The sequence below is a fragment of the Dasypus novemcinctus genome, chromosome 10 (genome assembly GCF_030445035.2).
Source record: "Dasypus novemcinctus isolate mDasNov1 chromosome 10, mDasNov1.1.hap2, whole genome shotgun sequence".
Taxonomy (NCBI): domain Eukaryota; kingdom Metazoa; phylum Chordata; class Mammalia; order Cingulata; family Dasypodidae; genus Dasypus; species Dasypus novemcinctus.
In genome coordinates this window covers 99,978,700-99,989,364 of record NC_080682.1, presented here as the reverse complement: position 1 = coordinate 99,989,364, position 10,665 = coordinate 99,978,700, and the positions used below count along the sequence as shown (strand labels likewise).

General features: G+C 37.1%; 1 protein-coding gene and 1 pseudogene across 1 annotated transcript; both read right to left on the bottom strand.

The window, feature by feature from the left end:
* Positions 1–870: 870 nt before the first annotated feature.
* On the bottom strand, positions 871–1,830 carry LOC101433894 (olfactory receptor 51F1-like). Its single transcript, XM_004447171.2, has one exon. The coding sequence runs from the start codon at positions 1,828–1,830 to the stop codon at positions 871–873; it is 960 nt and encodes a 319-aa protein (XP_004447228.2).
* A 7,493-nt stretch (positions 1,831–9,323) lies between these two features.
* On the bottom strand, positions 9,324–10,244 carry LOC101442499 (olfactory receptor 52R1-like; annotated as a pseudogene).
* Between the last annotated feature and the right edge of the window lie 421 nt (positions 10,245–10,665).

Sequence of the window (10,665 nt, the reverse complement as noted above, 5' to 3'; positions counted from 1 at the left end):
TGGAAAAGATTGCGAGCGTGCTTTTTGTTTTCTGAGCAGATGGTTTGTGGATTTCATGAAATTACATAGAGACCATTGTGCAGAACGATATTAAGAACGTTTGCCCTATTCTGCTTTACCTCATAATTAATAATCATTTCCATTTGTGTGCAGTTCCCATTTCCTACAATGAATTAGCAGATGTCTCTAATTGCTCAAGTTTTGTTTGACACTGGACACTGACCTGTGTCTTAACTAGTTCTCCCTTTTGTATTACTAATTGTCCATGCAAAAAATAGGTAAAGATAAAGGAAGAAGACTACTGACACTCTTTCAAGGCATGGTCAATTGATTCATGAGATCCTGTCCTTAGTTCTGATCCTATTACATCTCTCCTAAAGTGCTATTGGTAGAGGATGTAATACACTGATGAAGGACATGGCATCTAAGATAGAGAAAATCTGGATTCACATCTCAACCCTGCCCATGTTAGCTGCGTGGCATTTGGTGGCTTAAATGTTTCTAAGTCTCAGTTTCTTCATCTATAAAATATAACATATAAACTTATATACATTATTGGGCTGCTTGAAGATGGAATATGACTGAAAAGCAGTTAGAATAAGCCCAAGAATAAAATAAGAGGTCAATTCACTTTAGTTGCCATGAGTATTAATTTTCCTACTTCCTTACTATATTATTTTCCTGTTTCCCTTATTGGATTATTAACACCTTGGGATAACATATAATATTTTTATTAATAACTTAAAACATAATATACGCATTGAATAAATGAAAAGTAGTGAAACAAATATCTGAAAGGTAAAAACCAACAAGGACTGCTTTTCTACAGTGAAAGACTCTGTCAGGTTTGGCTCAAGCATAATCATCTGTTTATTTTGTAAGGAGCAGATTGAGTATAGCCTTGCGGATATGTTTGGATTTTACACTATAGATGATGGGATTAAGAGCAGGGGGCAGAAGTAGGTATATATTAGCCATCATTGAGTGGACTACTTTGGGGACTGACTGACCATAGCGATGCAGCAAGGACAGGCTCATCATGGGGATGTAGAAAACAGCAACTGCTCCAATGTGGGAGATACAGGTGCTAAAGACCTTGTGCCGCTCTTCAGGGGAGGTGATCTTGAGGACAGAGCGAATAATCAGAATGTAAGACAGGACAATGCATGGCGTATCTATCCCTGTGGTCAGGATGAGATCAATTAATCCACAGATGCTGTTGGGCCGAGTATCTGAACATGCTAATTTAATCACATCTGGATGGTAACAGTAGGAGTGGGAAAGGGCCTTACCTCTACAGAAAGAGAGTTGCTTAAGGAGCAAAAGAAGTGGTACTATTAAAAGCACAGTACGTATAATCATCAAGATACCCATCTGAATGATTCTGGAATTTGTGAGGATATTGGCGTACCTCAGGGGATCACAGATTGCAACATATCGGTCAAAGGCCATGGCCACGAGCACTCCAGACTCCATGAATGTAAATCCATGAAGAAAAAACATCTGGATAATGCAGGTATTTAAACTGATTTCACTTGCATCAAACCAGAAGATGCCTAATATTGTTGACATTGTAGAAACAGTCAAGCCCAGGTCAGCAGCTGACAGTATGGAGAGGAAATAGTACATGGGCTCATGGAGACTCTGCTGAGTAATGATGACAAACAGGATCATGCCATTCCCTGAGAGAGCAATGGCATAGACACAACAGAAAGGAATGGAGATCAGGGCATGGACAGACTGTAGGCCAGGAATGCCAGTCAACAGGAAGCTTGGAAATGTAGCTGTCAAGTTGGTTAAGACCTCCATGTTGTCCTGGGATTCTAGCATTGTCCTCACAGTGTTCACATCCTAGAGAAATAATAAATTTCTATATTATAAAAAAGAACACCAAGATTTCCTTTTCCTTTTTTTTTTTTTCGGTTAGGAGTGTCATCTAAGTTCATTGATGAGCCCTCTATCATTGAGAAAACTCTAAATCAAAATCTTAATCTACTATTCATCTATCATTCATAATCAAAGACATTTATCAAATATGTATGTATTTTCAGCCTTAAATAGAAGAAAAATACATTCATATAATGTAAAATATTTTATGATAATAAATTTTTTTATTGCCAGAATTTTCAGCTCCTTTATCAGAGCACAAGATCCTATGACTAGAGCCTTAGTTAAGAAAATCAATACAATGACTTTAGAATCTATTTTATTTGAAATGACTAAGGGAAATCTACCTGAAGAAATCTATGAACCTGTAGTGGCCATGTGGGCATGGGTTTACAGGTACAGACTTTTTCCTGAATTATATATTAGAGTATTATCATTGTATAAATTTTAATCCAACAGAATGGGCAAACAATTTCAGAAAGTAGAATTACAACTGAAAGCCAGTGAATAATGTAGAATTCTATAGAAGTCATAAGAAAGAATACATACACTAAAACAAGATGAGACCAGACAGGTTTACAGAAAAGGTAAAAAACAAGAGAAAAAGTAGGTGGACAATTAACAACTGTGTCAAATATTTGGAAAGATTAAGTCTGAAATGCAGGTAGGAGCATGTTAGTGATCCTGCGGGGGGGGGGGGGGGACCATTTAAATACAGCATTGAAGTCAAGAACCTGCTACAGAGTCTTGAAGAATGGAATGGAAATGGAAATAGGTGCGATACTAAAACTTTTATAGTATTTTAGAAACTTGGCAGTGAAGGTAAGGGGGGACAAGGCCATTGCTGAATACTATAAGGTAAATGGAAGATTGTTGCGAAATGGGCAACTTGGAGAAATGTATATATTTTTAAACTGAGGTTGGAGATGCAGTAGATAGGGAAAGACTGGTTATATAGAAGAGGGAGAAATTAACTGGTATAGAAATTTTTTTAAAAAAGAAAGTAGTAGGGGATTGAATACAGATCGTGGGAATAATTAGCCCTCAAAAAGATGAAGATCATCAATTTCACTAACATCAGAAGTTAGTGGCAAATGGGTAAGATGTTGGAGGGTTGTGTGAGGGCATTATCACTTAGTACCCACTATGTTTTGTGAAGTACTTGGGAGGATGTTAGTGGTTTGAAGACAAGGCCATGGTTTTCAGTATATATTGTAGGGAATGGGAGAGGCACTTACCTCAGTAGAACTTGGAAATACTATAAAACATTATAAAATAACATGTTTAATTATTAAAAATAAATTCCAGAAAGACAGCACTGAATACTAACAAAGATTATAGACATGGGTTAGTATTCGTATTCTGCAATTAAGAATTTTAAAATAGGTGGCAGAATTTGAAGTTTACTTTCTAAGAGAAAATATCCTGTAATATGATATTTCATTACTTATCCCTTTATGACATCATTCCCTACTTCCCCTTTAATCTCTAGTTCCCTAAGTCTCAATTTAACCTGAGGAAAAAAAAACATTAAACATATTTAACTACAGACTAGTAGGGGAAAGATCAATATGTTACGTTGATCCATGAAGGCAGGGTGAACCCTAATGCTATCTAACTTTTCTGAAAGTCCATCTGAATATTTGTAAATAGGCATCAATCAGTCCACAAGATAAACAAAAATGAATACCTTTCTACGCCTTCTTACCAGGTTCATGTAGATAGGAGAGACTTTTCTATCTTTGCCAGCAAAGAGAGAACAGGCTTCAGTTTTGGAGTCATGGACTTTATGAAGAAGCAGAACTGAGCTGTGAGGCCATCAGTAGTATCAAATCCTATTGGGATCAGGGATAGAGGAAAACCTATATCCTTATTTCTTCATCTATAAAAACAGGGCAGGGCTGTATAAACTCAGCAGGGGTTTAGCTATTAACTCACGTGACCAGTGGTCCACAGGGACATGAAATGCAAAGTAAAAGAAAGCAAATCGTACATAAGAGTGGAAAATGAAGGCACTGGTCTAGACTGGGGAAAAGAGTTGTAAATCACTATCTTCAACTTCAAGAATTATTGGTATCCTGGGAAGATAAGAAAGCAAACCAATTTTCACTGGAAAAATTATGGTGCTAATAAAGAGAGAAGGAAATTTGCAGCCCTGTCTTCTCTCTTTTGTTCCTATACTACCACTGTGAACAACTGGGAAAATATGTCCATTCCCAAATCCATCTCTTTCCAGCTACTCACCTGGTTTCCCTCAAGGAATGGGTCAGTTCTTAATATATTTATTGTGCTCCATTTTGCTAATAGCCATGGTCACTGTGGGTAAATAATGAGTGCTTATATGCATGTATTCTTGCTCTCTTACCTTCTGTTTTCATATTGAAATAAGCTTAAGGGCCTGAACTTCTGAGGGAATCTGGCCATCCTTGTTAACATGGGTATTTGGTACATGGATGCAGACTGCTTTGCAGAACTTGCAATTCTAGATTCACAGGAAAGGAGAAGATCCCCATTCAAACATGATGCTTTTGCTTCATAGATAAATCCTTCATTGGCAATAAAAGGAGCTTTTATTGCTTACACACCAATAATGCTTACACACCAATAATGCTAGTAATTTGTTCCTCAGTTAACTATTCTTCTTCAATTTCTATTTGCATGTTATTCCTATGTTTCCTTCTGGAAGCAAAGACCTCCAGAACTAGAGAATTCAAGATCTCTTCTATAATGGTCCAAACCTGTGACATACAAAGAAAAAGTTGGAGCCTAAGATTGGGACTCCATTTCCTCTCTGAGACATGGAGTGCTACAGTCTGAAGTCCGAAGTGTCACCAGCATGAGCCCTCTTTCCTCTTTTGGCTTTAGGAACTTCAGCCTCAGTAGAGAGAGTAGAGTTATTGACTACAGGCATAGAAGAATATTAATGTTTTCCATGACAAGGTCAAGCAACAGGATCTCACTCACCTGCTGGCTTCAAGTTCACCTTCCAGATGTCTAGATCACAGAGTTGCCATCCTCATTCCAATATCAAACAATAGGGTTATCATTTGACCCATCATCACCAACTGGATCACTAACCCTATCTCTAGCATCATCAATGCTTCCAAAATAATCAGCACCACTCTTAGCATCCCTAGGTCTAATTTTCTTTCCTCATCTCCAACCCTACAATGTATGCTCACCCAAAGCTGCCAGGCACTAGCATCCTTCACACCTTAGTATTTTCCTCTGTATTCCTCAAATGTTCTTTGCTCCTTATGCTAAAATAAAATGATTCTTCCAGATTCAGAAAATATATTAAAGCATATACTCAGTACAATTAATTTATCTTCAAATGCATTCCCATTGCTACTTTGGTTAAGTAACATAAAAACTATATAGTTTGGAATTAGATGTATGTTTTTCTTACAGCAGTCAGTCATTAGTAATACATGTTGTTTAAAGTACCAGATCACTACTTTAAGTGTCAGTTTCCTTATCTGTACTGTGAAGGTAATAATTGCTCTAACTCAGGGAAATGTTATGAAGATGACAGGAGAAAATTACTGTAAAAATTATGCCACATAGCCTACGTGTCCATGATATTTGTGTTAGTTTTCTAAGCATTCCATAGCAAAGTTCCAAATACTTCATGACTTAAAACAACAGAAATTTATTCTCTCACACTTATGAGGCTAGATGTCTGAAATCAGGTGTTGGCAGGGACATTTTCTCTCTGAAGTTCCTAGGGTAGAAGGTTTCTTTGTGTCCTCCAGCCTCTGATGGGCCTACATTTTCCTTGTCTTGAAAATACATCAGTCTATTTTCTACCTCCTTCTTCACATGGCCTTCTTCCCTGTGGTCTCCTGTGCCTCTGTGCCAAAAAATCCCTCTCTTTTCTCTTATACAGACAGTAGTCGTTGAATTTAGGACCACCCTAATTCAGTATATGACCTCATCTTGATTCCATTTACAAAGTTAGGCTTTGAAACCTCTCTCTTTTTAGAACACAGAATTCAATCCACTACAATATTCCATAATGCACACTATCAAAATAATAGGTTCATTTTTTTATTGACATGCTTATAATCTTCATTAAAAAGAAATACTGCTAGTTTCCATATATATAATATTCCTGCTCTGTGCTAGCACCGTGCTAGGATCTCAGGTGACGGAAGCACCGTTCCTCCTCACAGGGAGTTTGGATGGGGTCAGGCACACAAGCAGATTATTAGAATATGAAGAACATGAGTGTGGTGAGAACAGAATACAGCAGGAGTTGCAGGACCACAGAAGATTTTAGGAGGACCTGTGCATTTTGATAGCTCTATATCCCCAGCACCAAGCATAGCACTGGGATCATATGAAATGTTCAAGAAATATTTGTTGAATTTGAGTATGAAATGTCATCATACTAATAACTCTGTGTCTGGCTCTGTGAAGAGTAGATGGTACAGATGAGGCATTTTTCTTCTGAAAAAATTCTTGAACTGGGCCCAGAGATACCAGTTACACATGGGGAATGTTGGAAAGCAGTGAGAAGCTGACCTTTCAGGGCTGCCTTTTTTAAGTTTCTGTCTCTGCTCTTGGTTGTTTGCATTATAGATGAGTGTGAGCTGAGGGATGACAGGCCCTGGGATGACTCTGTCCAACTTCCAAGTGGAAACTGAGCCCCTCATTCTAAGTGCTCACTTGACGATTTATGCAAATGGTTACAGACAAGCTTGAGTTTAATCATAGATATCTTGGACCCAGTGTTTCTTCCAGTTGTAACAAAGATATTTATCTAATTTCATTGATTCAGAATATTTTGCGTTTGCTTGTTAGGGCTACATAGTTTATGTACATACATAGGTTCTATATTCCGGCTGAAATTATAGGTGTTCAATGAGCTGACTTTGGTTGTCTCAAGCTAATTAGTTACTCTGACCCAGTTTCTCTTGTCTCCTTTTCTAGCCTATTCACTAGCAAAATGCTGGTGCTGAAAATTGCTCAATATGTATTTCTTAAATAGAAAATTAACATGCTCCAAATATTTTATTTTGTTGAAAAATGAGATGAATGAGTGACATATTTCAATGTACTTAACAGAATCATTTTATTGTCATATTGTCATAATGAAAGGAATCTGAATGGCTGAAATCTTGGTAATCAGTCTTGGAGAAATCAGGCAGAAATGGACCTGTAAATGCCATCATGTGACCAGTAGTGGAATTGTGAGGACCATGCACTTGGCACATGTTATATGATTCACTCCTACATTCAAGTAACTAATATTTTTTAATATTTTTGGGGATAGTGAACAACTTCATTATAATTTTATGGAACTTATAAGAAAGGAGCAGGCCAAATGATATATGAGTAATTTAAATAATTACAGGTCATGGTAAGTTCTGGGGAAGAAATAAAATATTAGTATTGTTTGAAAATTAAGAGCAAGGATTTATTTGAGAGAAATGGGTTTAAAAAAAAACAAAACTAATCACTGAGAAAGTAGCATAGTTGAGACCTGAAGGAAGAAAGGAAACAAAATGTCCTAATAAAGAAAAATTAAGGCAACAAGAAAAATAAAAGCAAAGCCCCAAGACAGACAGAAGGGTGATGTATTTGGAAGCAACAAAACCCTAGAAGGATTGGATCAAAGGAAAGAAGTATCAACATAATAATTGATATATGTTGAATAAAAGCAGAATATATCAGATAAAAAATAAGGAACAAAACTATACACAGTCAGAAATTTGCTATGGGAGATCCACGATCCCTTACAACTTTAAATTCTGGGGTATGTGAAAATGCACCTTCGGAACACCTATTCTTCTCTGGGGGCATTTCAGGTTCCAATAATCGATTTCTTCTGGGAGAAACAAACATGTTTCTATATTCCTCCTAATGCAGCTTCATCTGATGATGGTCTCAGTAACACAACCTGACTTCTAGAAACTTCATTATTGACTTTGATAGGGAAGAGTGGTAAATTAAGTTAACTCACATGCATTGATTCTAAAGGAGCAATGATTTTAAAAACACTTAAAAATTTTAACTTAAAAAGAAAGTGAATTTTAACAAAAGCTAAAATATCTACTGACATTCCCATCACCTTTACCATAAATATTGTTATCTTCAGAAGAAAATTGTCCTCATATTTCCCCAAAATCCTCTCCTTCATTCTGAAGTTTATTTCCTTCACTAAATCAGCAAATTGTGGAGAAGACAAACCAACATTTCAGCTCATTTAGTCCTCATAGTTCACAGTGCCAAGAATTGTGATCCTGGTAGCAATTTATATGCCTAGATTTTCAAGAATTTGTGGAACTTAATCTATTCCAGAATCTGTCATCTTCTTAGTTTGCACACTCCACTCTTCTGGGCTTTGGCAATGAATCAACATCTTCTATACATTTCACTGTTCTTTTAAATATTTTCTCGTCCTTAAATTAAAAGCCTTTAAGCGAATATACTTTTTAAAATATACGCAAATGTGAATGAGTAAATGGAAATGTCACAATCTCACTACCCTAAATAACTATTATTTGCATTTGGATGAATTTCTCATTTTTTCTATGCATATTTAAACCTCTTTAAAATTGCCATCAAATATAATGGACAATTTTCTTTTTTTCCTTTTTTGTTTAATATTATATCATGAATTTTTTCACACCTTTTGGACCCCACTACAAAAAGAATAGTTAAATGACAGCTAATATTAAATTGTGCCTTGCTATATCTGGCTTCTTTTTTCTTCTTCTTTATTTTTTTTTAAATGTTATGTTAAAAAAATATGCAGTCTCCATATGACCTCTACCGCCCTCACCCCACTCTTCCCACATCAACAACCTCTTTCATCATTGTGGCACATTCATTGCATTTGGTGAATACATTTTGGAGTACGGTTACACCACATGGATAGTGGTTTACATTGTAATTTACACTCTCCCCCAGTCCACCCAGTGGGCCATGGCAGGACATACATTGTCCAGCATCTGTCCCTGCAGTACCACCCAGTACTACTCCAAGTCTCTTATAGAACTGCCTTGATGAAAGTATCTAAACTCATTTAAACAACATTGTACCAACTTCTGCCTAAAGAGAAAAAAAAAGTATTTTCACTATAATCCCCTGTAGAAAGACACTTAAAAAAGCTTCACTAATTTTACATATAAAAATATATTTTATTAAGTGCTTGTGATAAAGCACATATGTAAACTATAATTTATTATTAAACACCTATCTCTGCATCAGAGCATCTGGGCTGCTGATTGCGCTTTTGTTCTGCATGGCCTGAAAATTGTTCCTCTTGCTTCAGATGGGTTGCCAATCTATGTGAAACTTGATCATAGAGATGACTTTGCAGAGATATGTGATGACTTGGCACATTTCCTCATTAATGTCCCCAGAATATTAAGCAGTGGGCAGTTTACAGTGGTGGTGATGCTGTGATCCTTGGCTCAGGGCTTGTTTCACCAACATCCCTGGATAACCCTGTCCCAGATCTGTCTGGTTCTAATGCTGTAGATGATGGGTTTGAACATGGGAGTACCAACAGATAGAGATTAGCAAACATGATGTGCAGCACTTGGGGCACATGATGGTCAAAGCAATGGGTGAGGAAAGTAAAGAGGGCTGGGATATACAAAGCTAAGATCACATAAATATGGGAGGCTCATGTGCCAAAAGCCTTGACCCAGGCTTCACTTGAGGACAACTGCAGCACAGCTATCAAAATCATGACATTGTTGAAAATTACATCAAAGCCACTCACAGAGATGATTACAAAGAGCCCATATGCATGATTGACTCTAGTGTCATCACACACAAGTTTCAGCACAGCCATGGGCTCGCAGTATGATTGAGGAATGACCTGGTTGTGGCAGAAGGGCATTCTGGAGACCATGAAACAGAAGGAATACACCCACAGCACTCCCTTATCATCACAACTGCCCCCAGTTTGCCCACGACAAATGGAGTCAGGATACTGGAGTGGCACAGTGGGAAGCAGATAGCCACATAGCGGTCCAAGGCCATGGCCATGAGCACTCTAGACTCCACCGAAGAGAAGGCATGGATGAAGAACACCTGAATGCAGCAGGCATGATATTCAATCTCATGGGCATGAAACCAGAGTATGGCCAACATTTTAGGTTGAGAAGAGGGGAGAGGACCAAGTCAGTGATAGCCAGCATGGCCAGAAAGAGGTACATGGGCTCATGGAGTGTGTGGTCAGTTCGGATTATATGAAGGAGAGTGATATTGCCCAGTATAGTGGCAGGATACATAGCACAGAATGGAAAGGCTATCCAGAAGTGAGAATTCTCAAGTCCTGGGATTCCAAGCAGAATAAAGGACACAGGATGAGAAGAGCTGTTCCAGGAAGCAAACATTATGGTTTGCCTAAATTGTTTTCTCTTGGGAAGTTCTACTTTCTCCAGGTGAGAACAACTGAAAGAAATTATTTAATGTTATTTAGAATTTTTTTGGTTTGGGCAATTGAGTTTAATGGTAAACAGAATAATTTCAAACATTTTAATCTGATTTTTTAACATGAAGTGATGCTACCCCTCATGCTTTATTCATATTTATTTCCATTAAAAATGGGATCAGAACATACAAGCTGCAGTTTATTTATTTTGTAAGAATCATTATTTTTCTTGAAAGAGAATCTGATAAATACAAACTATTTTGACAAATCACATTATAGTTTTAATTCTTTAGAATGAAGAACTGATCTGTTCAACCAATTCCCATAGCTCATTCTTTTCACCTAATATTTAAATCACTTACTTGTATAACTTTTCAGAGTAA